This window comes from Microcaecilia unicolor, chromosome 2 (genome assembly GCF_901765095.1).
Source record: "Microcaecilia unicolor chromosome 2, aMicUni1.1, whole genome shotgun sequence".
Classification (NCBI taxonomy): domain Eukaryota; kingdom Metazoa; phylum Chordata; class Amphibia; order Gymnophiona; family Siphonopidae; genus Microcaecilia; species Microcaecilia unicolor.
The window spans coordinates 166,158,112-166,179,289 of NC_044032.1; the positions used below are offsets into that span (position 1 = coordinate 166,158,112).

Consider the following 21,178-nt stretch of genomic DNA (forward strand, 5'->3'; position numbering starts at 1 on the left):
AATGTTCTAATTTGTTATGAGAAATACTAACTGACCAAGAGCATTCTATCCTCAGGGCCGGTCTTAAGGCGAGGCGGCCGCATAGGGCCTCGCGCTCAGGGGGGCCCCGCGCGGCGCGCCTCAGGTCGCCCCGCCCCAACTGCCCGAGCTCCACTCTCCCTCCCTCCCAAGTTCAACAATGCGCGACGGCGACATGGTGGGGGCGGTCCGCCCCAGATGTCAGCGGGTGTTGGTGGGGGGGGGGGGGGGTGCTCCGAGTCCGCTCCCGGCGCTGCTCGCCCTGTCCTGCCTTTAAAAAAACAATTTGAAGCGCTGGACTAACAGGCAGCAGCGCCTTGCGTCTGCCCTGCTACTAAAAATCTCTTCGACGACATCGTTGGGCCTTCCCACATTGAGTCCCGCCCGCCCTCGCGGTAATTGGAAGTTACCTCAGAGGAGGGTGGGACTCAATGTGGGAAGGCCCAACGACGTCGTCGAAGAGATTTTTAGTAGCAGGGCAGACGCGAGGCGCTGCTGCCTGTTACTCCAGCGCTTCACATTGTTTTTTTTAAAGGCAGTGAGGGTGGTGGGCCTGGGCGGCAGGAGAATGGAGCTAGTAGGTGGGGAGGGACTCAGATGGGAGAAGGGTGTGGGGCTCTCAGGTGGGGGAAGGGTGGGGAGGGGGTTCTAAAATGGGAAGGAGACTGAGGTGGGGAGGGGGTTCATGATGGGAGAAGCAGAAGGGGGTGGGGAGGGGGTTCTTGGATAGTTGAAGGGGACAGGTGGGGAGGGGACGGGTTCTTGGATGAGAGAGACTGGGGAGGGGGTTCTCGGATGGGAGAAGGGGACGGGTGGGGAGGGGACTGGGGTTCTTGAATGGGAGAAGGGGATTGAGGTGGGGAGGGGGTTCAAGGATGGGAGAAGGGGATGGGGAGGGGGTTCTTGGATGCTTGAAGGGGACGGGTGGGGAGGGGACTGGGGTTCTTGGATGGGAGAGACTGGGGAGGGGGTTCTCGAATGGGAGAAGGGGACGGGTGGGGAGGAGACTGGGGTTCTTGGATGGGAGAAGGGGACTGAGGTGGGGAGGGGGTTCTTGGATGGTTGAAGGGGATGGGTGGGGAGGGGACTGGGGTTCTTGGATGGGAGAAGGGGACTGGGTCTGAGAAGGGGCAATATGGGAAAATGGGGGCCATGCCTGGGGCTGGTGGGAAAATGGGGCATGCGTGGGTCAGGTGGGAGAATGGTTCTGAAAAGGGGGCCCTAATACAAGGCATGTGGATGAAGGGGGCTGGAACTGGGGGCTGAAAAGGAGGTTAGGTGGGATAAGGGGGCTAGTACTGGGACTGGAGGCTGAAAAGGGGCAGGGGCTGAAACTGGGGACTGGGGGCTGAAAAGGGGACAGGGAGAAGTGGCTGGGGGGCTGAAGCTCGGGACTGGTGGGAGAAAAGGGCTGGGGCTGAAATGGGGGACTGGTGGGATAGTGGGGCTGGAACTTGGGGCTGAAAAAAGGGACGGAGAGAGGGGCAGATCCTGGATGGGGGGGAGCAAGAGGGAGGGCAAGCCATGGATGGATGGGAGAGGGAAGGCAAATGGTGGATTGAAGGGGCAGAGAGAAAGGGCAGACAGTGGATGGAAGGGATAGAAAGGGCAGACAGTGAATGGATGGGGGAGAGAGAGAGGGCAGGCGGGGCAGATGGTGGATGGAAGGGGCAGAGATAGAGGGCAGATGTGGATGGAAGGGGCAGGAAGAGAGGGCAGACATTGGATGGAGGGGACAGCAGAGAGGGCAGACACTGGATGACAGAGAGAGACCGAAGACAGATGCTGGATGGAAGGAAGACAGTGAAATGAAGATGAGGAAAGCAGAAACCAGAGACAACAAACTGTAAATAAAATATATATTTAAATTTTTTTGCTTTAGGATAAAGTAGTATTGTAGATGTGTTAATAAATGTTTATAATAGAACATATAAACAAGGTAATCTTTTTATTGGACTAATTTTAATACATTTTGGCTAACTTTCGGAGAACAAAACCCCCTTCCTCAGGTCAGGATAGGATACTGTATTGACCTGAGGAAGGATGTTTTGGCCTCTGAAAGCTAAATGTATTAGTTCAATAAAATGGTATTTTATTTTCTATATTTGTTTTATTTCTATTTGTTAATTTGTAAAGTGGTGATTGGTATTTGTTAGGTTTTTTTCAAATTTATATCTGCTGTCTTTATATTTTGCACAGTACTAGAGGACATTTTCTGTTTCTGTGGTGTTGCATTGTATGCAGAGTCTGGCATCTTGGGGGTTCATTTTATTTTTTTGTCTAAATAGAAAGTTTATGATTACTTATTCTATAGTGGATTAGGGTGTATCTGTGTTTGTGAAAAAGACATGGCTTTCAGTTGGCATTGACTGTGCAGGATCGACAAACCCTGGAGCTGGGGGCCTTGGAGCTCGGAGGGAGGGGTGGCGGGCCCTGGAGCTAGGGTGGGGCGGAGTTAGGGTGGGGGCAGGGCTAGGGTGGGGCCCCATTAAATTGGTCTGCATAGGGCCTCGCACTTGCTGAGACCGGCCCTCTCTATCCTGTAAGGAGGGTTAGTTCAATGCTCTCTTTCTCCACCTGCTAGTAGATGGACACAAGTCTCTGGATTAATCTGCTGCAACTAAAGGAAAGAAAATTATCAGGTAAGACATAATTTTTTGTTGTAGTTGATTTGATGATTAGGCGTGTAGCTAGCTGGGTGACTGCTGGGCATGAGGATCGCCTGGCCACATGACTTCCTGGTGTGAAGGTGGCGGACCTCATGTGTCATCTAGATAGGATTTTAGTGCTGGGGAGGAACCGGCTGACTTGGTACATGTGGGTTACCAATGACATAGGAAAATGTGGTAGGGAGGTTCTGGAAGCCAAATTAGGCTCTTAAGTAGAAAACTGAAATCTAGATGCTACTGGGTAGCATTTTTGGAAATGCTCCCTGTTCCACATTCAAGACCCAAGGGGCAGGCAGTCTCAATGCGTGGTTGAGACGATGGGGCAGGGATAAAGGATTTAGATTTGTTAGGAACTGGGCAACATTTTGGAGTGAGGTAGTGCATATTCTGAAAGGATGGACTCTACTTTAACCAGGATGAAACCAGGCTGCTGACGCTAACATTTAAAAAAAAGAGGGAGAGCAGCTTTTAAACTAAAATGGGCTGGTGGGAAATCAACAGTTGCCCAGAGGCACATGGTTTGTTGTGGAGTATCCTTGAAGGATATCATTGAAACATGACATTTAGGGAATCTCAATAGAGAGGTTTCAACAATGTGAAAGAAAGCCAGGAGTTTGTAAGGGGAGAGCAGGGTAAAGGATGCACATTATCCTTATCCCTGTCAACTTCTAAGCAGCTTGCAGATGCAAGGGAAAAAAACATTTTGAAGTGTCTGTATAGAAATGCTAAAAGCCTAAAAAAATAAGGTTAGAGTTAGAGTATATGGCACTAAATGATGAGGTAGATATAATAGCATCTCAGAGACCTGGTGGAAGAGGGCAATCAATGAGACACAGTATTAACAGGGTACAAATTATATGCGGACTGTGAAAAATTGCAGGGAGACCTTAGGAAATTGGAAGACTGGGCATTCAAATGGCAGATAGAATTTAATGTTGGAAAATTCAAGTGATGCATATTGGGAAGAATAATCCAAATCATAGTTACTTGATGCTAGGGTCCACCTTGGGAGTCAGCATCCAAAAAAGCAAACAGAATGCTAGGAATTATTAGGAAAGAGATGGTAAATAAGATTAAGAATATTGTATTGCCTCTGTATTGCTTCATGGTGTGACCTCACCTTTAGTATTGCGTTCATTTCTGGTCACCGTATCTCAAAAATGGTATAGTGGAATCAGAAAAGGTTCAAAGAAGAGCGACCAGATTGTAAAAGGAATGGAACTCCTCATATGAGGAAAGGCTAAAGTGGGTAGGGCTCTTCAGCTTTGAATAGAGACAGCTGAGTAGAGATATGATTGAGATCTACAAAATCCTGAGTGGTGTAGAACGTGTCGAAGTGAATTGATATTTTTTTTACTCTTTCAAAAAGTACAAAGACTAGGTGACGCTTGTTAAGTTAATTTAAAAACAAATGGGAGGAGGAAATATTTTTTCACTCAATGAATAGTTAAGCTCTGGAACTCATTGCCAGAGGTTGTGGTAACAGTGGTTTGCGTATCTGGGTTTAAAATAGGTTCAGACAAGTTCCTGGAGGAAAGAAACTGTCACATCTGTGGTCGTGACCCCACTCAGGCTTACCTTATTTCTGGCGGTCAGCTTCTAAGCTGGCTTCTGTCTGGTCTTTCTAAGTTAGCTCTGTCTCTGTGTGCTGGCTGCTTCCAGCATGGCTCTGATTTCTCCACTATACTGCACCTGTGTGTGTTAAGCCTCTCTGAGCTTCTGTATGCCTTCTGCTTGTGCTTTGGTTTGTGTTCCTCTTGCCCTCTGGTGGCCAGACCTGGTGGCTGCATTGGATTATCTATGTGCTGTTTCCTGTTCCAGACTTCAGCCCAGTCCAGTCCGGATCTTCCTGCCTGCCAGACTTGCTTGTCATGTTTGAACGTGCTCAGCACCCGTAGCTGCCGGGTGATTGCTGCGGCTGAATCTCAGCTGCTGCTGGGCTTATTAGCCATTTGAAAACTCTCTGCTGTGCCTTTGCATCGCCTAAGGCCCTGGTTTGTTGGTGCTTGTTGCACTTCTGCCCAGTCCAGTTTATAGTCTGTATTCTTGCCTGATTCTAGATTAGTCTTTGTGTAGCTTTGTGTTTTGTATTGCTTGTTTCCCAGTCTTGTTTCTTGTTTGTAGTTCGGTGTGTAGTTCCTAGGTTGTCTGTGTTTCTTGTTCAGTGGCTGCCTGGCAGCTTTCAGTTCTGTCTCTTATCTATCAGTGTTTTTTTCCCCTGTTTCAGTGGCTGCTTGTAGCTTTCAGTTCTGTCCCTTGTCTGTCTGAGAGTCCTAGTCTAGTATTCTGCCTAGCCTCCCTGTGTGCTCTAGTCCCTGAGTGTATCCTGCTGGTATCCAGTTCCGGCCCTGTCCGGCAAGTCCTGCCGGCCACCTGCACCCAGGGGCTCAACTCCTGAGGAACGGTGGTCAAGTGCAGGTGAAGTCTAGCTGGCCCTGTCAGAGTTCTGCCTTATCCCTGTGTGGGGTGGTTTTGCCTGCCACTCCTCGGCAGTGGCCCAAGGGCTCACAAACCTAGTTCCTGCTTTTGGAAAACGTGACAGAAACATGAGGAAGCCACTGCTTGCCCTGGGATTGGTAGCTTGCAGTGTTGCTACTACTACGTATCATTTCTATAGCGCTACTAGACGTATGCAGCGCTGTACACTACTATTTGGGTTTCTGCTAGGTACTTGTGACCTGATTTGTCTACTTTTGGAAACAGGATATTGGGTTAGATGGACCATTGGTATGAGCCACTATGACTATTCTTATGCTCTCCATGGACAGCAGCGAAATGGAGCCTTACATTCTTGCCCACCACCCCCTTTCAGCTGTGTTGTGGACTGAAGAGTGGGTCTGATGGTTTGTGATACTGGAGTTCCTGCGCATGCTCAGGAAAACCAGCATGAGCTCTCAGAACTTGTAGAAATCAAGGGGTCTGGACTAGGTGATGGAGGATGGTTTCACTCAGCATATGGCTCCATTCTTCTGCTGTCCATGGTGAACCCTTCATGCTTTAGATTGCAAGAAAACCATCACCTTGTTCCTGGAGCTGACTAAACGCTCTAGTTCACTCAGCTTTTTGTTTTTGACCCCTTCAAATATGGAGTGGTTGTGTTGAAGGGAACACTGTCTAATGGTATGGAAGATTATATTTATATTTCTCTTAAATTCGTGCAAGCCTGATCTTAGAAGGGCATGCAATAGTACATGATGCTATGTTCATGACTACTCCAGTGGCCCTTCTAAGGTCAACTTGAAAATCTTTGAAAAGGTGTGTCATGGAGTTCAGTTTATGGTTCCATCCTATTAGTGTTTTAATACTTAATTCAGATGTGACAACATTTTTGGGCAGTCTTTTCCAGCATACCCAGGGCACATTCTTAGAAATGTCTTCATTTTAGGGTGGGGGGGGGAAGACTCTAACCCACCAAAATGAGTTGTGCTGCCTTGTTGGGAGTTGTTTTTGCTTGTAAATCCCATATGTATGGTTAGAGTGAACTGTGTTTAGAGAAAATGAAATTGCTTTCCTTGTAACAGGTTTTTTTTAAAAAAGAAAGCAATTCACTAGTTATATATAGTTTTCCTCCATCCCTTCTGGAGTTGTACCGTTTAGGTGAGTTAGAGAACTGAGTAATCCTGCATGGCTCTGGGTTGTGCACTTTGAGATATTATTAAAAATGTCATAGAACCTGGGCATCATCAAATGATGTTGTCCATATGTGTGTCATTAGAGAACAGGAACTATTTGACTACTTGTTTATGTGACTAGATAGTGGTGTCTCTGAAAAATCACACTGATGAAATAATCCTATCCTGTAAAATGTAGAGTGTATTATTCCTGGTAGTTTGTGAATCTGTGTTGTTTGATTTTCTTAGCAAGTGCTTTTGCTTCATCACTGACTTATTTTAGTTTTATTCATGTTTTGATTATACTTTGTGGCCTATTTACTATGCTGCATTAGCTATATAATGTAGAAGTTAATCTGGCAGTTAGTATGGCATCGTGCCAAGTTAAAGCAGTTCACTAACTGGTGTGTTTTGCACAGGGCTTTTTTTTTTGAGGTGGGCATTGAGTACCGGCACCTTTTCCATTGTCTACTAAAATTGACCCATGAACCCCAAGTTTTAGTGAAAGAGCTCAGGCTCTACACACCAATTCTGCCTTGTCATAGATTATGTGACTGGTTGCAGTGGGCCTAGCTATTGAGGGGTGGGTCCTCGGTGATCACCCCACCCCTGAAGGGTGGTCTATCATTTGAGTACCGGCACCTTTTTTGTAAAAAAAAAAATGCGCTGGTTTTTCAGCTAGTGAGGAATGGTCATGGACTGGGCCTTACTGTGAATGCAGAGGTCATCACTAAGTTGTAACTGCTAATGCAGCAGATAATGCTACCATGAGAGAAGCAGCTAACTGCACTGTGCATTTCCTGTCATGCAGTTAATACATAATAGTACCTTTCTCTGTCTGTTTCCCCCAAAGTGCTGGAAAATGCCCCCACCCAAAAGGAAGAGGTTTTGCAGTTACCATTTGCTAATTTTTATTATTAGTGTGCGGTAACTGCATTACCTTAACATAGCTTAGCAAATAAGAGCCTTTGTGTTTACAGTATATTATCTGTAAGTGTTTTATACAGACCTGCATAAATGAGTACAATAAACAAAATATTTTGTGTTAAGTTGTATTTGGATTTTTTACAGAACATAAAGGAAGTAAATACAAATTTTCCTTTTCCTTTTCCTTTTTTTTTTCTTTACAGGGTCAACTTTCAGTTTTGCAAGAGAAGATAGATCATTTAGAACGCCTTTTAGCAGAAAACAATGAAATAATATCTAACATAAGAGACTCTGTAATCAATCTGAGTGAATCAGTAAAGGATGGTCAAAAGATCCCAGAAAACATTAACTTTAGCCAAGAATCTGATTCCCATCTCATGCCATCTGTGCCAGTTTTGCTGCCAGCTGACCCCAAGGACTGTTTGTTTGCTGGGAAAAGTGGTAATCAAGTTTCAGATGTGCAGGTAAGTGATAGTAAATGTCTTTTATCATACAAATTAAATTCCAGTAGTGTACTGTAATGGTCATTTTGAATTTATGGAGCATTGTGTTCTGTGGTTTATATAAAATATATTCTATTACAACCTTTCATATGACATTGAAATAAAAAAGCAAACAAAGCATTATTGCTTTCCTGTAACATGAGGCATGACAGATCTTGGGCACCAGGTTGCCGTGGAGGGGCATAATCGAAAGGGACACCCAAGTTTTGCTGAGGACGTCTTTGCAAAATGTCCCAGTGGAGGGGCAGGGAAACTTGTATTATTGAAACAAGATGGACGTCCATCTTTCGTTTCGATAATACGGTCAGGGACACACAAATCTTGAGTGGATGATCCCTCTCACTTTGGTCTTACGGCCTGGTGTTTTGAGAGTTCGACTCTGAGGAACAGAGTTCTTTGGACGCTATGGTTACTGTTCTGTTGCGATCTTGTATGTCCACTGCAACCGCGTATTCTCAGGTGTTGAGGATTTTTTGAGGCTGGTTGCGGCCCAGTCTTGCTCTTCATTGTTTGCGTCTGTTCCTCAGCAATTGAGTTCTTTCTGCAGGAAGGGTTGCAGAAGGGCCTGCCCTTGCACTCTGAGGTGGTTCATTTCTTGCAGAGTGCTTTGCTCCTCCGCTGCTGCGACCTTCTTCTCCCTGAAACCTCGTTCGTATTCTCCGAGTCGTCTAGCTTGGGGTTCCTTGTCTACCGAGCATTGCTTTGGACTCATTTTGTTCCTTTGGTTGCCAATTCTTCTGCATGCAGTGTCTGAATTTTTAGTGCAGCCATTCCGAGCTGTTGTTTCTGCAATTTGCTGAGTCTGGAGTGACCTTGCTTTCGGTTCCTTCTTTCTTTTCCAGCTATGGTTTGGCTTTTTCAGCCTCTCTTTCTTCCCTTCTTTCGGGAGGGGGATTTTCACACAGAGTACACGGCGCTTCATCTTCTGGATGTTCAGAGGGCTCTCCGGTATTTGCAGATGTTGCATTTTTTCAGCATTCGATCTTCTCTTTGTCTTTGTCGCTGGTTCTTGCTGTGGGACGGCAGCCTCTGGTCTAATCTGATTTTTTTCTCGTTGGATTGCAGATAATTTGTGGATTTTTTGGAAAGGCTCAATCCTGCCAGTGGCATTCCAGGCTCATTTCTCGAGTTTGCTATCTACTTCTTGGGCGGAATGGGTGTGCTTTCACTATTCAGATGCTGCCTTTGCAGCGGCGGTTCTGTCTCGCGAAGCGGCGACTTCCCACCCTTCTTAGGGATTGCTTTGGTACATCCCACCAGTTCTTGGATTCATCTGCTGCATACGCTAAGGAAGGGAAAATTATGCCTTACCTGCTGATAATTTTCTTTCCTTTAGTAGCAGCAGATGAATCCAGGATCCCGCCCTTTGTCAGCCGCGTTTGTTTTACCTCTTGTTCTGGTCTTTAGTTTCCAAAAACAAAAAAAAAAAAAGGAGAAGAGGAAAGAGAACAGAAACCACTGAAGAGGACTCCTTTGCAGTCGTGGTTTCTGTTAAGTCAGACTGACAAGTTTCTGTTTTGTATGGTTGGTGAGGAAGGCTTCCTGGTTTCTTGTCTGATTCTGCTTGGTGATGAGACATGTACTGAGGTGAAGGAGGAGCTGGCCGTCTGGTATCACTGCCTTCAGCTTTGTAATCTCTATCTCCACCTGCTGGTAGATGGACACAACCACCAGTTCTTGGATTCATCTGCTGCCACTAAAGGAAAGAAAATTATTGGCAGGTAAGGCATAATTTTACCATTTAGGTCGTCCTTAGAGATGGTCGTCCCTAGACTTGGTCGTTTCTGATTTTCAGCGATAATGGAAACCAAGGATGCCCATCTCAGAAACGACCAAGTGCAAGCCCTTTGGTCGTGGGAGGAGCCTGCATTCGTAGTGTACTGGTCTCCTTGACATGCCAGGACACCAACCGGGCACCCTAGGGGGCACTGCAGTGGACTTCCTAAATTGCTCCCAGGTACATAGCTCCCTTACCTTGTGTGCTGAGCCCCCTAACCCCCCCCCCCCAAAAAAAAAAAACCCACTACCCACAACTGTACACCACTACCATTGCCCTTATGGCTGAAGGGGGCACCTATATGTGGGTACAGTGGGTTTGTGGTGGGTTTTGGAGGGCTCCCATTTACCACCACAAGTGTAACAGGTGAGGGGGATGGGCCTGGGTCCGCCTGCCTGAAGTGCACTGCACCCACTAAAACTGCTCCAGGGACCTGCATACTGCTGTGATGGACCTGAGTATGACATTTGAGGCTGGCACAAAATATTAAAAAAAAAATTTTTTTAGGGTGGGAGGGGGTTAGTGACCACTGGGGGAGTAAGGGGATGTCATCCTCGATTCTCTCCGGTGGTCATCTGGTCAGTTTGGGCACTTTTTTGTACCTTGGTCGTAAGAAAAACATGACCAGGTAAAGTCGTCCAAGTGCTCGTCAGGGATGCCCTTTTTTTCCATTATGGGTCGAGGACGTCCACGTGTTAGGCATGCCCAAGTTCCACCTTCGCTACGCCTCCAACAGGCCCCCATGAACTTTGGCTGTCCCTGCAATGGAAAGCAGTTGGGGACATCCAAAATCGGCTTTCGATTATACCAATTTGGGCGACCCTGTGAGAAGGATGCCCATCTTCCGATTTGTGTCGAAAGATATTTGTCCTTCTTTTTCGAAAATAAGCCTGATAGTGTCTAGAAATCGCATTTTGGTGCTAAGGATTCCTTACATATACCCAAATATGTTGGGTTCCCCCCCATTTACTCTGTTGCTGAAGAAATTTCAACAACTCCTAGTTTCTCACTATGATTTGGCTCTCTTTAAATTTGAGCTGTGTGGTAGAAGAGCTTTGAGCTGATCTTGTGCTTGTTAATCCCTTATGGCCAACCCTGTTTCACTGCCTATGTTGTTTTCAGCTGCAGAAAAACAGTGCTTTTCCTGCTTCCACACTGTGCTTCAGCTTTCTGTAAGCTTGATCCAAATGGTGGAGAAACTTTGGGCTGATTTCATGGTTTCAAGCCAGACAAAATTGTGAGACCAGCCTGAATGTTCTCCACCACACATCTCATGTTTTCAGAGAGCTGAATTGTGGCATGGAAATTGAAAATGTGCTGGGTTTTTTTTGGCAGCTGTAGATAACATAGGCATTGGTATGGGTTGGGCTACAGGGGCTATATGGCCTTACAAATGTTTGCTTCACAAAACATTAGTGGGGAAAATGAGATTGAGAGGAACTGCTGGGGGGCATTGGTCTATGAGAGAGAGACAAAGTGAAAGATGGTTGTGTGGGAAGTTGTATGAGGGAAAGGAGGAGAATACAAAACTGAGGCTCTGCCATAGAGGAGATCAGATGGTAGTTGATCCTTGGTGCAGTTGCTGGTCTGTTGTTGCTGTTCTCTTCCATGGACACTTCTGATTCTAATTTTCTCCTCGGTGAGTAATCCCGTTCAGCAGCAGCTAGGCAACAAGAGCAAACAGAAGCAAAACTATAAACAAGGCAGGAACAGGACTTGGCTTGGCAGGAGCAGGAACCAGTAACAGAGCTTTGGCTTGGCAGGAACAGGATTCAGGAGCAGACGACTTGGCGACAGAAACAGGATTCGGGAACACAGGATTCAGGGACAGACTTGGCTTAGCAACAGAAACAGGATTCAGGAACACTTGGCTTAGCAACAGAAACAGGATTCAGGAACACTAGGCTTGGCAACAGGAATAGGATACAGGAACAGACTTGGCTTAGTAGGGACAGAAACAGAGCTTGGTTTTAGCAGAAAGCAGAAACAGGGTTTTGGCTTTAGCAGATAGCAGGCACAGAGCTTTGGCAATAGCAGAAAGCAGGGTTTAACAGTAGCAAGGCTAGACTGAATGTAGGAGCCAGGTTAGAGTCAAACAGACACCAAGAGCAGGGTGTGACTATAGAGCCAGGCTTTCAGGAAGAAGGTTGAAAAGCAAGACACACAGAATTAATTGGTCGCCTTTGCATAGGTGTTGTTTGACATATATGTAGTTAGAACTAGCAGCAATGTTTCCATACCATGTAATGATCTGAAGCCAAATTGTGACCAGTGTAATATAGAAAATTTTTCCAGATATAAAGAGAGTTGTTTACTGATGTAGGTTTCTAATATTTTAATGAAAATGGGTATGCTTGCCACTGAACGGTAGTTTGCAGGTTTTTACATCTAGCCTAGATCTCTTCAACAGCAGAGTGAGAACAATTTTGCCCATATTAGGAGGGAGAGAGCCAGTTTTTAACAGCTCATTGAGATCATCGAGTAAAGGGATGGATTTGAGTAGGTATTTTGGGCATTGATTTAGGGAGCAGTTGGCTCGGGAGCATTTCAACAGCAGTGATCTTACATCCTCAACTGGTAGTGGTTGAAAAGATTCCCAGTTTTGGTCAGTTTTGACTCCTTGTATTGTAGGGTCTCCTTCAATTGAGGCTGAACTACAGGTTGGATTATTTTCCTCTGTTGGAGTACCTCCGTTGGAGTAGCTTTAGATAGTTCAGACCTAATTTGGAGGAACTTATTGGCGAAATGATACTGCAGGTAGTTATTCTAGCACAACAGTATATCTTATTAATTCTGATGATGCTAGTGAGAGTAGGTGATGAATCCTCTGTTTCACTACTTCTACCAGAGCAGCCGCATTCATTCCTGCTATGATTAATGAATTTTTAAAAGAATATTTCAAGGACAAGCAGGTTGAATTATTCTCACACATGAGTTGGCGATCTGCGTCGGTCCGGGAATCGGCATAAAAACACTGCAAAAACAAAAAGATTTGCCAGAGCCTTCTGGTGCATGTGCAGCGGCATGCCGCGCATGTGTGGACTGACATCTTGCCAACCTTGCGAACGCGTAACTTTGTTTTCTTCTGCGTGAGGAGCGACAGCTTTTTCTGTGGCTCCTCTCTTCACCTGGGAAAGAGCCTTCTCAATTTTTTGAGTGTGAATTTTTTGTCTTTTCATTTAGTTCTGTTAAAAAAAAAAGGTTTTCTCCTTATTTTTTCATTAGTTTTGTTAGCCCCTGTTAAAGTTTCCTTTTTTTTCGATATCGGCCGTCTTTTAGGCTGCGCGGCCGGGTCTCTCTCTTTTTGTGCCTTTTTTCTCAGTACAATTGAGCCGTTTGATTTCGCTGGTGCGGTTTTTCCTTCCATGTCAACAAAGACTCCCAGCGGCTTCAAGCGTTGTACTCAGTGCAACCGGATCATCTCGGGCACAGATACACATTCCTGGTGTATCCAGTGCCTTGGGCCCGACCATAGCCCAGCTCATTGTGTCCTTTGTCTTCGTAAGAAGAAAAGGACTCAGTTGGCTCAAGAAGCCCAGAGAAACTTTTTGGGGCTCAATCCGGTCCTTCAACATCAGTATCAGAATCGAGGTCAGCGTTGTCGACTTCGACATCGAGGGAAGCCTTGACGTCGGGAGTGGAGGTAGGCATGGCTGCTGAGAGTAGTGAAGCATTGAGTGGGTCTCCACCTACCTTGAGGCCTCCTGCTGTACAGTCCCCCGGGACCGTCCATCATTGGACCCGATCCCGAGGCGATGTGGGGATTCGACGTCGTCCTTATCGGCACTAAGGAGCCTCGGTGAGGTGCATCGAGCGAAGGCTAAGAAGCACCGACACTGTTCCCCCTCGACGCATGGTGCTGGTCCAGTTCCGGCTCCCAAGCCTCATTAGACTCTGCCACAGACTGCTCCACCAGCCCTCAGCCTTCTCCGATGGCGGCTCTCGATGGAGCACATCCGGGCCCTGCTTCCAGAGCTTCTGGAAGGGCTTCTGCTTAAATCTGCTTAGGCATCGGGGGTACTTTTGCCTACCATGCCGTCTGCTGTAGCAGCGTCTGGCCCTCCGCCTGTGATGAGGTCAGTATTGACTGCCACCCAGGTTGACTGCCCATTGACGTCTGTGGAGGAAGCTTTGCCGCAGTCCATGTGGGTGTTGGCCCCTTGACATTGCCATCGAGACCATAGGTCCTCAGCGTCGAGTCAGGCTCAGTCTCGGAGGTCCCTGAGGGAAGTGCTTTCTGACACTGAGGAGGAGCACTTGTGGGAGTCAGAGGAAGATACCAGGTACTTTTCTTCTGATGAGTCCTTGGGGATTCCCTCTGAACTTTCCTCTCCTCCAGAGAGCCTCCCCTTTTCATCGTTTGTGCGGGAAATGGCTGAGGCAATTCTGTTCCCTTCTGATGTGGAGGATGAGCCCAGGGCTGAGGTGCTCGAAGTCCTGGACTACACCTCTGCACCTAAGAAGGTAGTAATGGCTCCTTTGCATAAGGATCTCCGGGAAGGCCTTATGCGAAACTGGTCGTTCCCTCTGTCTGGCCCTATGATCCCTAAGAACGATCCCCAGTATCAGATCCACGATGAATCTGGGCTGATGAGGTCTCAGTTACCACATAACTCCATGGTGGCGGACTCCGCCCTCAAGAGAGCCAAGAGTACTAGAAATTATGCCTTGGCGCCCCCAGGCAGAGAAGCTAGAACCTTGGACTCTTTTGGGAGGAAGACGTATCAGGCTGCTATGCTCGCTGCCCGTATCCAATCTTACCAGCTCTTCATGAGCATTCACTTGTGGAACTTGGTGAGGCAGCTGTCTAGTTTGGTCGATGCCTTTTCTCCGGAGCAGGCCGAACCTTTTTTGCCAGGTGGTCAGGCAGCAGAAGGCGTATTGTAAATTCCTTTACAGGGGTGCTTAGGACTCTTTTGATGTGGCATCTGAATCTCTGCTAAAGGTATAGTGATGTGCAGACTCTCATGGCTGCGTGTCTCTGACCTAGACAATTCGGTCCAGCAGAGGATGGTGGGTGTACTTTGCTGGGGGGATAACCTTTTTGGAGAGAAGGTAGAAGACCTGGTCGATCAGATGAAGAAGCACACAGATGGTATGGCTTCTCTATCCCACCGGGCACCTTCTGCTACATTCTCCTCAACTAGGAGGTATTTGGGGGGGGGGGGGGGGGGGGTCGCGGAGTGCTCCCTATTCCTATGCCAGGTGTAGGTACACTCCGGCATCTCAGCCCCAGCGCTCTCGTTCCCTTCAACAGCATGCACCCAAGGCCCCTGCTGCTCCCCAGCAAAAGCAAGGGACTGGATCCAGAACAGCATAGCCTCAATAACAGTATCCGTGCCGGATGAGTTGCCGGTTGGGGGGAGGTTAATGTTTTTTCACCAAAGGTGGCCTCTCATAACCTCCGACTGGTGGGTTCTTCAAATAGTCCGGTTAGGATACATACTCAATCTGGAATCCAAACCTCAAAATTGCCCACCGGAAACTAATTCATACAGCTCCCAGCACAGGCAGGTACTTTAGGAACTCTACGCCCTTCTAAAGGCCCATGTGGTTGAACCTGTTCCAGTAGGGGAACAAGGGCTGGGATTCTATTCCAGCTACTTCCTTGTTCAAAATAAAACGGGGGATTCGTCCCATCCTAGACCTAAGGGCGCTGAACGAATTCCTGGTCTGAGAAAAGTTCAGGATGGTTTCCTTCGGCACCCTTCTCCCAATGATTCAGGAAAATGATTGGCTATGCTCTCTGGACTTGAAAGAGGCTTACACTCACATCCCGATACTTCCAGCTCACAGAAAGTATCTTTGGTTTCGGCTGGGAACGCAGCACTTTCAGTACTGCGTATTGCCATTTGGCCTAGTGTCAGCTCCAAGAGTTTTCACGAAATGTCTTAACAGTAGTCTCAGCGTCGCTGTGCAGATTGGGAGTGCATGTGTTCCCTTACTTTGGCTAGTGATTGGCTAGTGAAGAGCACCTCAGAGGATGGTGCACGGGAGTCCATGCGGATGACTATTCAGGTGCTGGGACTACTGGGGTTTGTAATAAATTACGCCAAGTCCCATCTCACTCCTCTTCTGAAATTGGAGTTCATTGGAGCACTGCTGGACATGAGGATGGCTCGAGCCTATCTCTCTGAGGCACGGGCAGACAACCTTCTGTCCCTGGTGTCCACGGTTTGAATGTCTCAGCAGGTTACAGCTCGGCAGATGTTGAGACTCTTCGGGCACATGGCCTCCACAGTTCGTTACACCCATGGGACATTTACACATGAGATCTACTCAATGGACTCTAGCTTCTCAGTGTTTTCAAGTTGCGGGGAATGTAGAGGATGTGATCCAACTGTCCACCGACTTTCGCAACTCTCTTCAGTTGTGGACAATCCAATCCAATTTGACCATGGGACGCCCATTCCAAATTCCTCAGCCGCAGAAATTGCTGACGACGGATGCATCCCTCCTGGGTTGGGAGCTCATGTAGATGGGCTTCACACTGGGGGAGCCTGGTCCTTCCATCCCATCCAGATTCTGCCAAATAAAGCAAAATGCCCATATTTGGAAGACTGACCCCCCCCCCCCCCCAAACCATGTGTCCCAGGATGCACTGTATGGGGCAGAAGTGCAAAGAGGTTTGATTGAGAACAGGAGATGGCATTAACTCAAAAAGTTGAAGCCAATTAGGTAAATCTCTGTTTCCTCTCCCCCGCGCAGCCGTCTTTCCATGTACTCTCAAAACCAAGCAAACAAACTGTTAATCTGGTCGTGAGCCCTTGAGCCCAGGCCGAGACCTAGTATAGGGTTTTGGCCAAGGCCTAGGGTAGACCAAACAGGCAATATGCACTACCACAGCCACCAAGCCCCGCACACACACAACAACCAACTAGCACCACCAGAAAATGGGAGATAGAGCATTCAGGCGGGCCTCACGGCCTTTTGGGAACCCACTTGCACAGAGTTCAAGCGTGCGGGCCTCACGGCCGAACAGGAAGCGAGTCATACACTTGGAAGGGAGAAAGAACAACGAGGGGTCCCCAAATGGACAGGAGCACCAGCAATGCACACAGAGCTAGCTAAGAACTCAAGGGAAAAGGGACTGACAGACGTTCCTACAGGAAACACAAGGCTGTGCCACAGGCAGTCAAGGATAAAGGAAGCCGCACAAGACAACACCCCATGCTGTACAATACAGCCACACAGCACACAAGGACAAGGGAAAGGTAAGCAAACAGAGATTGTTGCATTAACACACACAGATCAGATAAGGAGCAGCACTCACCAGAAACAGGAGACAGACACAGCAAAGAAGGAATTAAAGCAGGCTAAAGGAAAAGACAGCTTCAAAACACAACCTGCCAGAAGCAGGGCTTACACTGCAGACATAGGGTTAACAAAGAGGAAAGGGAAACAAACAAACTGGAGCAATACAAGGGACAAGCTTACCACAAACAATACAACACCAGCCAAGCAGAGAATAGACCCAGGTTCAGAGTAGTGAGGCAATCAAGCACACGCTGGGAACACCCAGCACTCACACAGAATCTACAAGCTAAGAGGAGAGAAAGCAAATTTTCAACGTAAACACAGTGTGCACTAGCACAAACAGAGAGAGGAAAGGTGGCTTCAGCTGACAGCAATCAATGCTAAAGCAAGAGAGGTAAGGAGAAGTAGGCTTAAGTAGATCAGGCTTCTGATGTCTGCTGCTCCAGCCGTCAGCTCAGCCACTGACAAGCCAATCAGGAGTGAGTCCCAAACATTTCACTGCCTGTCTAGCAGAATGATAACACAAACCTACAATCTACTGCATTCACGTTGTTGTTCTTTATTGTTGGTAACATTTTTATTTAATCTCACTTATATTTTCAAATATGCCAGCTTGTTCAGCATACGGATGTACACAGGGGAAGTATAATAACAGAATAACTTTTCATAGGTAGAGCTGTAATTTGTTATAAATCATAATCAGTGTGTCATTTGGAGAGGCTGGTTATAGGGACACCCTTGCACGTGTTATATTTGTGCAGATTTTTTTCTCCTGGTAAAGGGCCACTAAAATAGACATGAGAATTAGGTGCTCAACATTCAGAGTTCCTATTTACTTATTTATGGCATTTATTTCCCACTTTAAACATGAATTAGGTTGAAATCTGAGAGCATTTGAAATCTTTTTTTTTTCTGTGCCTAGATCAAAAGAGAGAGGTGATTTATGGGAACTTGCCCCTTTTGTTTGGTAGAATGCAGTGGTATATTATAAAAATTCACTTAATATTGTTTATTACTACTATTTAATAACATGAGCAGAGCTACCTTTCTGCAGAAGTCCAGACTCAGTGTAAATGTTCCAGTGTTTTCCAGTTCTTTGATATATATTTATTTCTTCTTCAAGTCTGGTTGTAAAAGACGTTTTTTTTTGGAGGGGAGGTTAATCTTTGTCTCCTGGCTGTGTGTTTGTATATAAATGAGTTCTGGGAATAATGACAGCTATAAGAAAGCAGCAGTAAAACAGATGGAGCTGAATGACATTTATTTTTTCCAAATGGTGTTGCATAGCTTGATGGGGTGTCCTTGTTGTAAGCTTAAAATTAACCAAGGAGGAACAAATCTGGTGGAGGGGAAATGAGTCAGCATGAGTTCAGCAAACAAAATCTATCCTTAAAACTATTAGCTGGTTGGGGAAGGGGCGTGTCAAGATGGCTGCGTGACTGAGCGAGTGAATCCACAGAGCTCTGAGGTTGGGCTTTTTTCTTTTTTCCTTTGAATATTTTTTCTTTGAAATGCCTCATACTAAAAGAAAAAGCTCGGTGAGGTTTATTCCTCCACCTACCTCATTGTCGTCCCCGACCCAACAGAGCCTGGATCGATTCCTCGCCAGGATTTCTCAGAATGAAAAGAGGACGGAAAGTCTCATAGCAGAGGCTTCCGGAGAAGCGGAGTCTCTGCAGGGAAGTGAGACATCTCTTTCTCCGCTCTCACTATCCAACATTCCCCTTTGCCCAGCTCTGGTGGCATCGCAGACAGAAAGCCTTCAAACCTCCAAAGTTGGGATAAAAGGCATTCCTGGTGGGGGGCCTTCAACGCAGGAAAAGAGCTTGAAAGACGAGACTCAAATTACATCTGAGGCCTCAGGAGCAGCAAAGGAGATTGATCTAGGAAAAATTTGGAGTAAGCTCAATCAGATGGATTCCACACTACAAAAGTCCTCCGGGGAGGTAAATTCTTTATATTTAAAATTTGAAGAATTAATCAACAATGTAGAGTTGTTGAAAGTGGAGTTAATTACAAAAGATACTCAAATGAAAAAAGAATTAGACCATCTTCAAGAATTTAAAGCTGCAGTGGCAAAAGATAATTTGTCCATTAATAAGAGGATTGAACAGATAGAGAACTTTAATAGGCGGTTAAATCTTCACTTACTGAACTTCCCCAAAATACCTGGGTCTCTGCCAAGAGATTTGTTTAAACGATTCTTAATGGAAAACCTAAAAATGCCTCAAGAAGCAATTCCCCCGATAACAAAGATATTCTATATATTGAAAAGACCAGGTGTAAAGGAGAGTGAAGTCCAGAGTGAAATACAAACAAATATTGATGTGAATAATATATCCGCTATCTTGGAGCAATCATTGGAAATAGTATCTGAACGTGCTACACTAGTTGTTACCTTTGTTTTCCAACAAGATCTAGACGCAGTTTTGAGACTATATTTTAAACTGCCTAAGACCCCTTTTTGTGGGGGGGAAAATTTGGTTTTATCCGGATGTAACTCGACAGACTCAAGATCGGAGAAAAGATTTCCTGAAAATGAAATCAGAAGTTTTGAAAATGGGAGGGACTTTTTTTCTTTCATACCCTTGCAAGTGCTTAGTCCGGTTTGCTGATATTAAATATACTTTTTTTGTTCCTGAACAGTTAAAGAGTTTTCTAGATTCTAAACAACTTTAATAATGTTGGACTATAAAAGGTGCAACCTTTAATTTGAATGTTCCGCTGATAATCTTCTATAAATCTGTACGCGCTCCCCATTTATAGTGGTCTAAGAAAGCGACAATTGAATAGTATGTTAAATGTGGGGAAGCAAAATTGTTTCTTTTCTTTTATTAGTGTATCTTATATTCTTTTGATTTGCTGTATTGCCATAACAAGTATATGCTTGTTAAAAGTTTGAAAAGTTTAATAAATAAAAAACAAAACAAAAAACTATTAGCTGGTTGATATTCAGCAGAAGTTAACCAAGTCTACGTCAAGCTTCCTAATATGATTCGATAACAGCATTTTCTCAGTTATTACCCAAATGTGAACAAAATTATAAAGTTAATACGCTTTGGATGTTGCTGAATTCTATTATTCTCTCACTCTATTTCCAGTTCTGGCACAGTATGTCATCACAAGGACAAAATATAAGAAGACCAATGGACTGCATTAGGGGCTTATAGCTCATTTACCTGCTTATTTTTGAACGATTTGTGTCGGAAGATGGCCGGCCATCTAAAGCCGGCGAAATCGGTATAATCGAAAGCCGATTTTCGCCGGCTTCAACTGCTTTCCGTCGCTGGGCCGGCCAAAGTTCAAGGGGGTGTTTTGGCAGGGTATAGAAGGCGGGTCAGGAGTGTGGTTACGAGCTTCGGCCGATAATGTAAAAAAAGAACGTCGACTCTGACGATCACTTCGCCGGCTTCACTTGGTCCATTTATTTTTAGGACCAAGCCTCAAAAAAGTGCCCCAACTGAGCAGATGACCACCGGAGGAAATCGGGGATGACCTTCTCTTACTCCCCCAGTAGTCACTAACCCCCTCCCACCCAAAAACAAAATTTAAAAACATTTTTTTGCCAGCCTCAAATGTCAAGACAGCAGTATGCAGGTCCCTGGAGCAGTTTTTAGTGGGTGCAGTGCACTTCAGGCAGGTGGACCCAGGCCCATCCCCCCTACATGTTACACTTGTGGTGGTAAATGGGAGCCCTCCAACCCCCCCCCAAATCCACTGTACCCACATGTAGGTGCCCCCCTTCATCCCTAAGGGCTATGGTAGTGGTGTACAGTTGTGGAGAGTGGGTTTTGGGAGGGGGGGGGGGTTGGGGGGCTCAGCACACAAGGTAAGGGAGGTATGCACCTGGGAGCAATTTTTGAAGTCCACTGCAGTGCCCCCTAGGGTGCTCGGTTGGTGTCCTGGCATGTCAGGGGGACCAGTGCACTACAAATGCTGGCCCCTCCCACAACCAAATGCCTTGGATTTGGCCGGGTTTGAGATGGCCAGCATCAGTTTTCATTATCGGCAAAAACCGATGCCGGCCATCTCAAACCCGGCCATCTCTGGCATTTGGCCGGCCCCAACCGTATTATCGAAACGAAAGATGGCCGGCCATCTTTTTCGATAATACGGTTCGGGACCGCTCTGCCGTTCGATTATGCCCCTCTTAGTTATGTTTAAACAACTGATAGATCTGCATGAAAGAAAATATTTATTTTTATTATTTTGACTTATGAAAACCACTTGTCCTTGAAACATGCTCAAAACAGAATAATCCATTTGTACAAAAGAGGAGGTGAAGATATGACTCCATGTGCCCCAATGAAAGGAGAGTTTACTTTTACTTCCAGTCTTTAACACCAGGCTTCCCAGGGCAGATTACAACAACAGTTAAGATGAACCCATCAGTAAACAGGACCTTTTTCTCACACA

At 46.1% G+C, this 21,178-nt stretch overlaps 1 protein-coding gene across 1 annotated transcript in view; it reads left to right on the forward strand.

Annotated features, from left to right (window-relative positions):
- MAN2A1 (mannosidase alpha class 2A member 1) overlaps positions 1–21,178 on the forward strand; it is a 228,043-nt gene that overhangs the window by 16,984 nt on the left and 189,881 nt on the right. The window contains exon 2 of the mRNA XM_030193463.1: positions 7,429–7,689. Within this exon, the coding sequence (XP_030049323.1) occupies positions 7,429–7,689 (261 nt within the window). The remainder of the gene's footprint in view (positions 1–7,428; positions 7,690–21,178) is intronic.